The sequence below is a fragment of the Pseudoliparis swirei genome, chromosome 15 (genome assembly GCF_029220125.1).
Source record: "Pseudoliparis swirei isolate HS2019 ecotype Mariana Trench chromosome 15, NWPU_hadal_v1, whole genome shotgun sequence".
Lineage (NCBI taxonomy): Eukaryota > Metazoa > Chordata > Actinopteri > Perciformes > Liparidae > Pseudoliparis > Pseudoliparis swirei.
Genome location: NC_079402.1, coordinates 10555253 through 10568808, shown reverse-complemented (window position 1 = coordinate 10568808; position 13556 = coordinate 10555253). Strand labels below are relative to the sequence as shown.

Below are 13556 nucleotides of genomic sequence, written 5' to 3'. Positions count from 1 at the left end.
CTTCTTCTTAATTATGTTGTCACTGCTGCCTCGGCCTATCACTTTCTGTCCTCCACTTGAATTAAGAAAGCTGCAATTTGGCCAAATCCTAATTATTACGAACAAAGGCGCTCAACCGAGACCGCCCCCCCCCCATCCCAAAAAAGGAGAGAAAAAAGTTGAGCTTCCAGCTAATAGCTCTGATTGTAATGTGATGGCACTGAGAGAATGACGCTAATGTTATTGAGTTTGAAAAGGGGTGAGTTGATTCAGAGGCAATGAATTTAATGCAAATGCTAGCATTCTATAATGAGTCCTGTAAAGAGTTATGGGGCCATGCTGTCTCTTCTAATGAGCACCAAGGAGAGACACAGCGTTACTGCATTCATGGGAGGATGCAGTAAAAGTCTCTCGGTTGGCATGTTCTCTACATGATCTCTACCTTCACGGTCTCTCGTCAGTCTACCCAGTGGGTTCCAGGTTGCGTATTCGGTAGAACATCATGTTAGGCAGATGACAAATATATCCAGGCGTTGGTCTTTGCGAGCATCCACAACTGGAGTTCAGTGTTCAAAAGAGCTCAGTAGTGTACAAGGTGTCTGGAGGAAAGGAGTATCTCTGGACGAACTTTCCCTGAGATTCTTTCTCAGTTTACACTGTTGATCATTTGAGAGTTTTGTTTGGGCTTATTCAATCTATTGATTTGAAGAATATCAAATGGTATGCTATAATCTGAACAGGAGAACCACTGGAAGTAACAGAGTCTCGAAAAAGAAACTCCCCACCTGAGCAAACCATGGAATCTGTTATTGAATCTTCAAAATGTGTTTGATTTCCAATGAAAACCGACTGACGAATGTTCCAATATAAACTGTAATTTCTGACGTAATCGCCACAATCTCGCTTATTCTGTTCGGTTTGAGGTTAATGATGCATTAAATCTTCCTGAAACAAGTGTTATCATCTCATTACAATGCCCCAATTGTTCTTTTAATTTTAAAGTGAATGTTACATTTCTTGTCGGGAATCAGGATACATCTTTGGTGCGACATATTCAGCATTAAAACTAGCATTTTAAAATATCCAGTCTGGCCTTGTTGATTGTACTTTATTAGCCCGGAAAAGGACTTGCTCTGAAATGATTGGCTCTGTCCATGGCTGCAGGATGAATGCCCGGTGATGATTTTACTTGTACTGCATGCAGTGATGCCAGTCACTAGGAACCTACAGTTAAAGAAATAACCCTCTGGTAACAAGATATTCAACAGCGTATTCCCTGGACTGGTCAAACCATTCCCCCCCTCTTCTTTAAACTCTTCCTTTTTTTCTACCTTCTAACTTCCGACGTTTCTGCTATTAGCATCCTTCTCGAAATTTCAGTCAGTCATCCTAAAGGACAGCTTACAGGAGCTGTCAAGTCAAGACAGCGACGTGCCCTGCATTTAATTATTTTTCGGCGGACAGATACTGTAAGTGTGTGTGTGCATGCCTGTGCTTCTCTGTGGGAGTGAAGGCCAGCAGCGATCACAGAGAAATGAGAGTTTTATTGAACAGAGGTGTCTGGTATTCTGAACACAGGCGAGCATTGCTCAGTGCCAGCAATGATTGGTGTCTCCCTCCGAGTTCTGCTGCAGAGGTGAAGATTGATGTCAACCACTAAGACCCAGTTTAATCAAACTATCTGTTGACCCTGACTCACCTGCCTTATAAACACATGTGCATTCAGAGGTACAGTCAGATGAATGATAAGAGATATCGTGTAAATGGGGTAAACAGCTACACAGTAATGCAGGATAGTGAGCATCCTTAGAATAAAATGGCAACAACAAATCATATTATACAGCGAGTAGTTTGTGCAGAGGTGTTTTCAGAAGTTGTTTATGGACTTCTCAGGTCTTGGTCAGCAACGTTCGGGTGATGAAGATCATACGCTGTGGTTTGAGTTAAAGCAGCTGTCTGTATTGTTGTGGACATTTACCCTGTTAATGTGCGCTGTGGTGAAAACGTCATGAACAAATATATTTATTAAGTCGTCAATCACAATTTGGAGGGCGGCTGCGAACACATCATGACTTTGTTTTGGTGCTTCACGAGGCAGATGATACATCAGCGACTGAAATGTCATATTCTTTACAACGCTATAGAATTTAATTGTCACCGTGTACAAAAGGCTCCTCATTCAAGGGTTACTTTGATTGTTGCAGTGTATGATTTTAAGTTGCGGTAAAAGAAAGTAAAGTTACTTTTACCCGGCCAAAAGTCAATGTAAAAAAAGTTTGTTCCTACTTCCATCCCTCCTGATGTTTTTAAATTCAACTTAACACATTTTAGATTGTGGTTTTTGACTAATGTCTGTGTTTTAAAATATTGCTCCACTGTGACTTGAATATGTAACGGTGGATAAAGGTAGATAATATGTTATTATTATTACCATACAGTTTTTTGTCTTGTTATTTCTTATTCATTTTATTTAATGAATACAAAATAACAAAACAAAAAACTATATCAATAAAAATAACAAGGTTGTCTTTGTGTAATTCATGCTCTATGTCAACACTGACTTCATTCGAAATGCATCATTTCAGCATTTTGCTTTTCTGATTCACTGAACACTTTGTTTGTCTGTATATTGAATACAAAAATAACTGTTGTTTCAACATTGTCAAAGAAAGCTGTCACTTTTAAAAAGGCATTCAAAGTTGAACAAGTTAAAAAGTCCAAAGGTTACTCGACTGGCCAGAAGCCATGAATCAGCGGTGAAAGTCTTTCTCACCAAATTTTCATAATAAAGATTTATGAAGAGCTCAAGGGCATTTTATTTTTATGTGGCCATTATCAGCGAGGGAAATTAAAACTATTCTTATCTTTGACGCATTCTGAATGGTTTCCCTTTTATTTTAGAAAAACAATTTACATTGCTATTATCATAATACAATTAGCAATCTTAAGCCTCTTGCCAATTTAACCATGTTTGGACTGTCTAAATCCAAACTCAATTAACTTCTCCGTCAGCAAACTCTTGGAGTCGTATTATCCAGATTACTGACAATTAAAAAGAGCAAGCTTTGTGTGAAAATACTTGGACCTGGCTTTTTAACCTTTTGAAAACCACCCGATTTTTGAGGTTTCTGCTCGAAATGACATACCCAAACTAAAAAGGGTGTGGCTCTGCAACCACAAAAGCTATTTGAATAATGTTGGTGTGATAATAAAAGCAACGTATGAGATTTTGTTCAGATGTGTAAATATTAATATATATGTTACTGGTTAAGAGTAAATAAAGATGAAACACAGCAAAATTAGAAGTTTCAGGTTCGCCTAGAAAAAAGGCTGATTATTTCTTTGAAGGATGCACAGCAAAGGCCTAAACTCATATCTCCGTGATGCTTTGGTGCAGAATGATTCTGTAAAGATATTCAGAATCTGTGTGGATTCCTTTTTGCTTTCTAACATCTCTTTTTTTCCGAAAGCACAAAGCTACGTGTTGCTAGTTCCGTAAACGTTCTGAGTGGGCCGACTCCTGAAAAAATTATGATTATGATATTTTAATGATTATTTTATTTGGTTTGAGTTGTGTTGAAATGGCTTACTGATTCTTATAGCACAAGTTGTCTTCTTTAATTTGATATACAACATAAATATATTTGCTCATGTTTATTATAGTGTTTTAGACAATATAATCACAATGTCCAAAAGGGCTTAAAGGGCGGGACCAATAGATAATGGTCATTTTGTCATATTTTATTTTTACACTATCTAAACCCTTGTTACTGTGCAATGCAGAGATCAAAGGCTCACAATAAGAGTCAATTTGCATGTCGTGTGGCTCTGTAAAAACAATGACAATGTTCATGATAATTGTAAATTAGCATCATTACCACCCCAATGGTACCATATAAGGTTATGCATCCTGACCCATATGTTCTTTATGGAAGTCCTGCTTTCTATAAAGTTAGTCACTCACCATAAGTGCATATATAAATCATTATATATATAAATAAACGCATGCATAATTTCCATTTAAATATTTATTTAATCATTTACTAACACTTTAGAAATTATCTCATTAATCATCTATAATTCCTTAATAATTGGTTTCTAATACATTACTTAATTTACAAATGGGGAATCCATAATTTATAAAGTATGATAACCCAATCATGAAATGCATCATTATTAATCAAGAATAAAACATATATAACTGTGTTTATGAATTATATACTAATGAGTGTTAATGTTGGCACAATGCTTTATAAACTATGAATTCATTTTTTATTAATACTAATGCTGGAGTATTTATTATAAAATGTTACCGAAATTGTTGCCCATGAAAAACGTCTCGCTACAGACGCGGTCGATGACTTCAACAGGAAGGGGTCAAATTATTTAAGCCGTTTGGCAATATGAATGGATTGTGCAAGTTTACATTGTGGGGACTGTGTGGCTCAGGGGGCAGGGAGCGCCCTTCAATCAGGGAGGATTCAGGTCGATCCTCGGCCCGCAGCCCATGTCGATGTGCCTTGGGCAAGCAAGACACCTAACCCCAAATGGCTCCTGCTGACTACTACGTGAATGTGTGTGTGTGTGTGTTAGTTACTGTGCTGATGCAGGTGATACCTTATCCTCATGTGTTTATAGCGCTTTGAGTGGTCGGAAGACTATAAAAGCTCTATACAAGTGCACAAGTATACAAGTTCCATTCGCCATTTTGGAAAACTGCAGACTAAATTTACCTGACTCCTCCGACTGGTCGTTTATATACAGACCATGGGAACAGCATTGGGGCGAGAGGAGTTTTGTAATTACAGATCTGGCTATATAGAGAGATGTAATTTTAAAGGTTAATGGGTTGCATACATTGTATTTTATATAATGTTCGGCAATACTGGAGAGTATAAACCCAATGATGCCCTCTGTAATATCAGTTGTTTATTTAGCTGGATCCATTCCAGTGTTAGGTCATACAATGATCCTTGGCTGCCTTGCCGGTGTGCTGAGGATGATTGTCATGGTGCTACAACACAACAAGAACGTTTACACCCTCTAAAACTCTGTAACATGAAACCTAAATCTTAAATAGCCATATCATATTCATCATAACCAATGTCTGAGGATCCAAAGGGTACTTGCACAACACAGGGGCTTTTTTTTCTTTTTTTCACAGGTCCAGGTCCACCCAAATAATCAAAGTCAAGACCCATTTTAGGGGTGAAACAGATCACAAAACTTTGGTCCAGATTGTACCATTACTTTGATTCACAGATTGGATAAAAACAAAAAAACTAAAAGAAGCAAATACAATTTGTATAGATTCCCGGTTCAGGATTGTTTGCAGATACCAATTGCAGATATGTGATGAGCCATATTATTTGTAACAATAAAATTCTTCAACTATGAATAAAAAAGTATTACAGTCATAATCTAATGATATAGTATGTACTGTATATACAGGACTGTCTCAGAAAATTAGAATATTGTGATAAAGTTCTTTATTTTCTGTAATGCAATTAAAAAAACAAAAATGTCATGGATTCATATTTTTATTCAATCAATCAACTGAATTGAATTTTTTTATTTTTTATATATGCTGATTTATGACACAGCTAAGAAACTCTAAAATCCTATCTCTGTGTGTCAGTGTGTTTAGTTAATTAGGCGATTCAAGTGATTTGTTTAATACCCACTAGTATACTTTTTCATGATATTCTAATATTGGATATTTGAGTTTTCTTAAGCTGTAAGCCATAATCAGCAATATTAAAAGAATAAAAGGCTTGCAATATTTCAGTTGATTTGTAATGAATCCAGAATGCATGACATTTTTGTTTTTTTAATTGCATTACAGAAAATAAAGAACTTTATCACAATATTCTAATTTTCTGAGACAGTCCTGTATATATCAGTCAAAGGGGACCTTTTAAAAAAAAAAGTACTTTAAGTGCATTTTAGATTAGAATATATACATGATTTAATCAGCCATATGACTGAACATAAATATACTGGATAATGCTGACATACTTTTAGTGAATAACATTTTCAAAGCAGAACTATTTCTGGTACCGGAGTATTTTTCCAGTGTCGTATTAATAATACTTTTCTAAAACCATCTGACTACTTCCTCCACCCATGCGCAGGTCACAAGTCTGAGTAATCGTTGCAAGGGAAACATGTGATTATGGGGTGAGGTGTGAGGGTGGGAACTGAAGTGCAGGGAAATTGACACGTGTTCTAATTATTCTCTCATTTCTCGAGTCTGTATCTGACTGCCCTCTTCGGATCATGTCTTCTTTTTAAAAACAGAACGAATATGTACTTTTTTTGTTCAAGTCGGTTTTCCATTTGGCCATTTTGGATTGGTCTCTGGTCGACCCTGCACACGGTTGTATTGTGTTGTACGTGTTAAAAGGCATGTTGTTAAATTATGATTCCAACAAATGGACCATAAGTGCAGTATTCATATTGCATCTGCATGATGATTTGGAAGGATGATGTACAAGCTTTTTTTATATTTAGAAAACAACACACGCCTACTAGCCAATCGAATCGAGTGTTCTCCCTGGTCACGGTGTAATCCTGCCTTAACCTGAATTAACCTGCATTAATACCAACTTTACTGGACCATAAGGAATGATTTCAACACACACATTCACAAACGTCTGCGTACACACTTCCACAGTTCAACCACCCGCTGCTCACCATGGCTAGTGGCACGATGCCACCCAGGTCCTGCTGTGCCAGGCGGATGAGAGTTGGCACCTCACTGGTCAGGGTACGGGTGAGCGGATACTCAACCTGCCACGTCACCTCCCTCCCCGCCTGAGTCACCATGAGCCCGTTCACCTCCAGGTCCACCTGTAGCACTCGCTGGTACCCTGGTGCCTCGGCCCTGCAAGGGCAGAAAGGGAGAAGATGTGTGTCAGCAGTGGGTTTTGAAAAGAGAGGAGGGCAACTGGAGGAAGGCAGGAAGCAATCGCAACAAACACAAGAATGACAAGACAGCAATAAGGTAGGCGTCAGAAGGAATGAGAAAGCAGCAGGAAAAAAATCTCAAATGAAACCATGGTAAGGAAGGAGATGAAGACAGTGAGATGTTGAAGGGAAGGAGACGTGAGGATGAGAGTGAAAAGAGAAGATGGGAAGAGGACGATGAAAAAATAGGGCAGAAAGGGGAAATAGGATGTTAAAGACAGAGATAAGGACTGAAGGAAATGGAAGAGAAATGGTCTTTAATGTCTATTAGGGAAAAAGGACTGAAAAGAACAGCCACTGAGAAAGCAGCTGTACATTTTAATCAGGTTTAAGAAAACATCCAACACAAATATTGTAGGTATACAGGTAGAGGATGGTTGTGTTATATTAAATGAAGATGTTGCACAGGAATATGCTATTTTTAAAGCATTATATGTCTGATATGAAACTAATCGCTATTGAGATTCATTCTCACATCCACAAAGAACTATATGACGGCAAAAAAAAAGCAATTTATTTCTTCCTCTTGCAATATGGAGCTTCTCTTACAGAGATCAAGACCAAGCAAATCATTTTCTTGTAGCTGATGGAGATGCAAACAAAGCAGGAAAAACAATGAATGCCAAATGAAATCCTCTAAACTCGTTTGATTTGCTGAGCGCGAGGTTTGATTAAGCTGGTGTCTCTCCCTCAGGTGTTCTTTGTCAAAGTCAGAACCCGATGCAACACCTTTTCCAACGGCCGTGCACTGATATGCATGATGTCTCGAAAAGTGCAATTCGCACTTGGTGCTCTGTCTGTCAGTGCGTTTACATGATGGTATAATTCTAATCTTGCTTTAGTCGGACTATGCTATCTTTTGGGGGATCTGCTGTTATCCCAATATACATGGCAGGGAGTAATTCGAATCATTGGCCGAAAGCATGTCATATCCGATACGATAGGCGGCGCTGTTTTCATTACAACTCGTGGTGATACAGCCATTTCCGCTTGACCTCTTCACCACTACCAACAACAACCAACAACAACAACATCAACATTTCGAGAAAGATGGCGAACAGAGAGCAAGGCGAAGCTACATCCTTCTACTATTCTTGCATGATGTTAATAGGAGTACAGCAAATGCAAATGGCGCTATTGGCGTTGTTTGTTTGTTTTCTGCCGGCCAGGCTCCCGGCAGTGACAATTTATCGTCTCTTTCGACTTCCGGGTCATGACATGGGAGGCAGGGGGGAGGAGGGCGGCGGGATCTCAAGCATGCGCAAAGACGCAAAGTCCAGTTCCTAATCCAATTCACCGTTACATGCCGCGATAGTCGAATTATCAACCGGATCGGATCGAGTTATCCAGGGGTGTTAATCGGATCGTAGTCGGACCGCACATCGTCGAACAAAGGTGTTTACATGAAACGGATAATTCGATTTCAGTCCGACTAAGCCAGTTATTCGAATGCATGTAAACACGGTCAGTGGCTCACACAGGTAAACAATCATGTTGTGTAATACGACTACTTTAGATGACAGGGAAAACAAAAACTAAAGGAAATTCAAGATGGATTAGATATACAGCGTGTGTTTTTGGCTTAAATATAAAGTTGAATGTATACCGTACACTTTTTATTGCTGCAGAATGTTTGTTGTTTGGTTGTCACACAATTAAAACAAGCCTGGAGAGAGAGAGCCCAAACTGAACATGAGGAAGGGGGGTGTCGGTGGTAAGATCCAAGGATCCTTGAACACATTTTGGCCAAGCCTCTATTTAAAACTCCCCCACATGTGTTTGCACTTCAGACGCTAGCCTCACTTCAAAGTGCAGGTTTAAAGACCCACTCTGGTAGAAAGAAGAAAAAGAGAAAACTGTTCGGGAAGCTGAAAATCAGAGGAGATGAAACCAGCTTTTATGGCAATTCTGGGTCAAGCAAACAGTGGGTTTCAGTGGGTCATTCTGAATTATACCAAATATGTTTCCAAATGCCACTGAGAAGCTTTGGGACAATCAGAGGTGAATATCACTATGAGGTATAATTATGTTTGAACACTCTGTTATACCGGGGTGGAGAGTACATCACGTTAGGTGGTGGTTCTTTGTGATATTGTTCACACCATTGAAAATCTGACTTTCTCTCCCATTCATGACCGAAAGCGCATTCATACCACTTCTGTTTCGGCAGAAGATAGTCCACAACAAACAAATATTATTCTCTCCCATTTGAACAGTGGTTGTTTAAAACTACAGTGCCCAGGTATTCAAGGAAATAAACAATATGGTTGTGACCTGTTTTTAACGATTTACATCTCAGCCGTGGGTCTGAGCAACATTGAGAATATGGAAGTCGAAAAGTTGACAAATTTACAAGGGCACACTTAATGGAACTTGTTGACTGAAATATAACATAATTCCCTTCTTGTCTCATTACCCTCCCCTTCTGTCCCCTTAAGCGCCAACAATCCCATTTACCTATGAATAAGTTTAGAATTATAAACTGTTCTAAATTTACATTATTTTGTCCTGTAGAAATAACCGAATCCAAACCATGAAAGGGAGATTATCAAAAAGTCCAAATCAAAATCATTGCCAAATATTCCTGCACATGTAATGACATAACCAAGAAAAACTGGAAATAACTGATACATGAAGAACATTATGTTTGCTCTTTTCCCACCATGTTTTCATCTGGGGTACCGTTTAAAAATTTCAAGGCACATTTTTTGCTCTTTAAAATCCATTTCCTTTTTATCAGAGCAAAACATCAACAACAAAACGGTTGAGCTACTGAGAGCAAACATCTCCCACAGCCCATACTTTTAGATCCTAGATTGGAGTCCTATGTGTTACTACCATTTAATGTTCTACAGTATTTTACTTTTAGCTTAATTAAAGCTGTGGACCTTGAGTATCAGTTAGTTGCCAACCTCCATCACTCTTTTCCTTTTCTATTTCTTCCCAAGGCAGAAGTTCAGAGGACTGTGGCGCCACAGTGGGATATTCTCTGCTGCCTGGCAATATGCCGAGCTCAGGAGGAGTGACTGCAGTGATTATGTGGTTTACTCTTATGGTGTACAATTACAGCCAAATCAATTGCTGGACGATAAAGCTCCAAACAATCAGAGCTTTAGTGCTGCATACTACAATACAACTCCCCTTGACTCACGATTTAATCTGTCTTCGTCAGTTGTCTTTGTTTTCTTCATTTCCTTTCTCTGTTATCTAAATCCTCTGGTTCACCTGCAGTGCAATGTTGCTCCCAATAGAGGGCCTCTCTCTCTCTCTCTCTCTCTCTCTCTCTCTCTCTCTCCCACACCGCTTTAACTTGGAATGATGAATGTCTGCAGCCCACCGGCCGGAGAGGTCGGCCTTCTTCCTCCATGTCTCATTAGAAACATAACTGCAGCGTGTGCCCTTTTCTCAGCCAGATTAACATACAATTCAATGCACTCCCTGGCAACTATCCCTTCTGCCCCGAGGTGGACGAAGAGATGGAGACAAAACACCGAGCGGAAACCGGGTCAAAGGGGCTACAATAAAAGCAAAAGGGCCTCCAGGGATCAGAGAAGCGACTCTGTCACCGCCGTAGAGAAGCGCAGTGACAACGCCCCGGTAACGCAGCGGGTTGTTGTGGTGAAATGAGGTGGAAAATCGGTCATGTCATTTTAAAGGAGACTTTTGAGGTTTCTCCATTTGTCAGTCCTATTGTTGCGTGTGAAAGCACAAACAGACGAAGGTGAAAGATTCCACTCTGAGGAAAATGCATGCTGACTTTCAATTCTGTAAGATACATTTCAAACCCAAACACTTGTCATAAAAAAGCAGGATCTGAGTGGTATAAAGTGGAGAAAAATGACAACAATGAAATTCCTTTTGTTCAGAAACAGGGAAATGAAAGTAGAGCTAAGCATTACAAAAGCCCCGTTAAACATGCAGCCATGTTTTTCTCTTTTCAATGTTAGCACCTCCGTGGGTTCCTCTGAGAAAAGGTAGAGAAAGAAAGAGTCTGCTGTCTCTTTTGGAGACCCGAGGGGGTTCCTTTCATGCATAGCAGTGATTTGGTTAGCACTGACAACAATGATACATCAAAGACCTGAATCTGTTTCAACACAAGGAATCGACAGCGAGTCCAACAATAGAGGGAGAGTGTGTCTGTACGATGGGTGTTTATAGTCACTCAAACCAAAACAACAGCTCAATTCAGGTAAAATTGATTGTATTTGTGTCAATAATGGATCACACGTGCTGGCTTGCCCACGGCCATGCTTTTCTGTGGTCAGATTTATTTGGTATTTTTTCCAGCCAATGAGAACTAGTTTGTTTGATTTGCCGAGGATGGGATGTTTTGTGTTTGTGACCTTGCACACACACACACACAGCTTCCAGTGCTTGTTTTGACTTTGGGTCAGACAAACAAGAGAGGAGGACATCTGTGAGAAAGTGCTTTCCAAGAAAGATGGGTGATGTTGCATCTCAGTGATTCTTGCCAACATCCAATGACTGAGGATATTTTTCTCATTCTTTATTACTCACTTTTCTTATTTTCGCAGATGGTGTGTTTGCCGCAGCCAGTTAATGTCTGCTTTTGTCAATCTTCATATTTTACAATAATTGTATTAGTTGACTGTAAGATGGTTTCAAATGTCAGCAAACAATGCTCATCACAGCTTCCTGGAACTCAAGGTGTCGTCCAAAATTCATAGAAATTCCCATAGAAAGAGAAAGAAATTACTCACATTCCTCTGAGGCTGGGATGTGTGATTTTTGGGCATTTTAACTCAAGAAATTGATGTTGAAATTGTAATTTGTAGGTGATTTAACTGTTTTTTTGTATTTTTGGTGCTGGAAAAAGTAAACATTTGAAGAAATTGTATGGACAACCTCATGGAGAGTTGCCTTGGCAGTAAGAGAACCCTGGCATGCCAGAATCGCTGCAATTAAGTAGTTACTCGCCATCTGCCTTCACATACTGAATGATCTATCTCATACATTGAAGCCAAATCTTCATTTTACAATTCCAAAAAAAAGTGCACAATCCTAATTATCAATTATTTCAGAAAATATATGGAGAACCAACTACAAGCGACGCACACTGGCGTACGCACACTTCATTTAGTACCAATGCTTCACTTGGAATGTGAGGGGATGTAAATGGTTTGAAAAATATCCACAAAATTAAACTGGGGAGTGTTAATGGTTCTTACAAGCTTTTCTCAAGGAAGGAAAGTTATTTTCGTTGAAACAAAATTGAAAGAAACTTTGCCAACTTTGTGTGATCCGTATCCTCTAACAGAAATGTGAAAATGACAAGTTTTCTTCCTGCAGTGACTCCGCAGCCTCACAGTGATGATAAGGAAGTCAGTGGGTCGGGAGAGAGATAGTTCCAGTGTGACTCTCCCCGTAGAGCCGCAGCTTGCTGATTTCATATCGCTCTCTTTTTGTGGCGTAAACAAATATGATATGACAAGTTACTTAGCCAGGTTTACAGCTGATTGTGCATTTTCAATTGTTCTTACTTTGTACGAAGTCAGGCTAGGTGTTCCTCTAAATTAATTTGTGTTGCTATATTTGGCTGATTGCCTGGAATCTTATCGAGGCACGAAAGTTATTATAATACATTAAATATACTAATAATTAGTACACTTGCCACTTTTATTTACTCTCCTAATATATACTTGTTTTAAAGTATTGTTATCTGTTTGTTTTATTCTTCTGAATTCTATGTTTGTTGTTATCGTTTTTTTACCGAGTCAAATTCCTGGTATTATTTACGTAATTGGCAAATAACCAATTCTGATTCTGAACTAAGGCTTTAACAGCATTCCCACTGTGCAGAGAAGATGTTTTGGTGAGATTTAGTTACTGCTCTTTCCTGCCCTCTAAGTGCCCTGTATGTGGTGGCACGGATGATTGACTCGTGCAGCTGTTTTAATTATTTGGAGTTCACTTACCCTCCAGCTGTGCTGCTGAGTGTTTTCTGTGTTTGGAGTCCGATGTCTCTCAAACAAATACAATTTACTTCAAAGACCTCAGGGGAAATCGGATGATATCTCCAGTGAATGAAACCGTTTGTCAGCAAGAGCTCCATCCCCTGCTTACGACGGTGGAGATAAAAAGGTGACTGCACATCGGCAGTGGAAACTACCTGTGACTACTGTGGTTCATCTCCATTGTGTGTGTAATGAGGTCAGTTAGCCTGATGTAGGCTAGTTGGGGGTCATTTGAATATAATGATTAATAAATTAGGATCTGGTGCAGCAGAAACCATATTTTACGTGTGTACATCCCAAGGGAGTCCAGGCTCTTCTCTAATGAGTTTCACTATCTCAGCTCTAATATCTCTCCTCGATGATACTAATGAGATCTTATTGAAACCAGCAGTACTTCTCTATCGCACCGATGAACAGCAGACCTGAGCTGCAACTGAACGTGATAGAGAAGGTTGCTACAGGCGAGTAATTCAGGGCCGTTGGAGGCCCTCTGGGGCTCGGGAGGGTTGATGAAGCAGGAAAGAGTGGTTGATAGAGAGAGAGAAAGAAAGAGAGAGAGAGAGAGAAACAGACCGCAGAATAGAAGTAAGTGTAACATAATTTTCTCCAAATTGTGTATGAATAATCATGACT

At 39.3% G+C, this 13556-nt stretch overlaps 1 protein-coding gene across 1 annotated transcript in view; it reads right to left on the bottom strand.

Moving 5' to 3' along the window:
- The window catches only part of LOC130205742 (transmembrane protein 132C-like), a 144819-nt gene that overhangs the window by 28907 nt on the left and 102356 nt on the right, over nt 1-13556 (bottom strand). The window contains exon 4 of the mRNA XM_056433243.1: nt 6676-6865. Coding sequence (XP_056289218.1) covers nt 6676-6865 — 190 coding nt within the window. The remainder of the gene's footprint in view (nt 1-6675; nt 6866-13556) is intronic.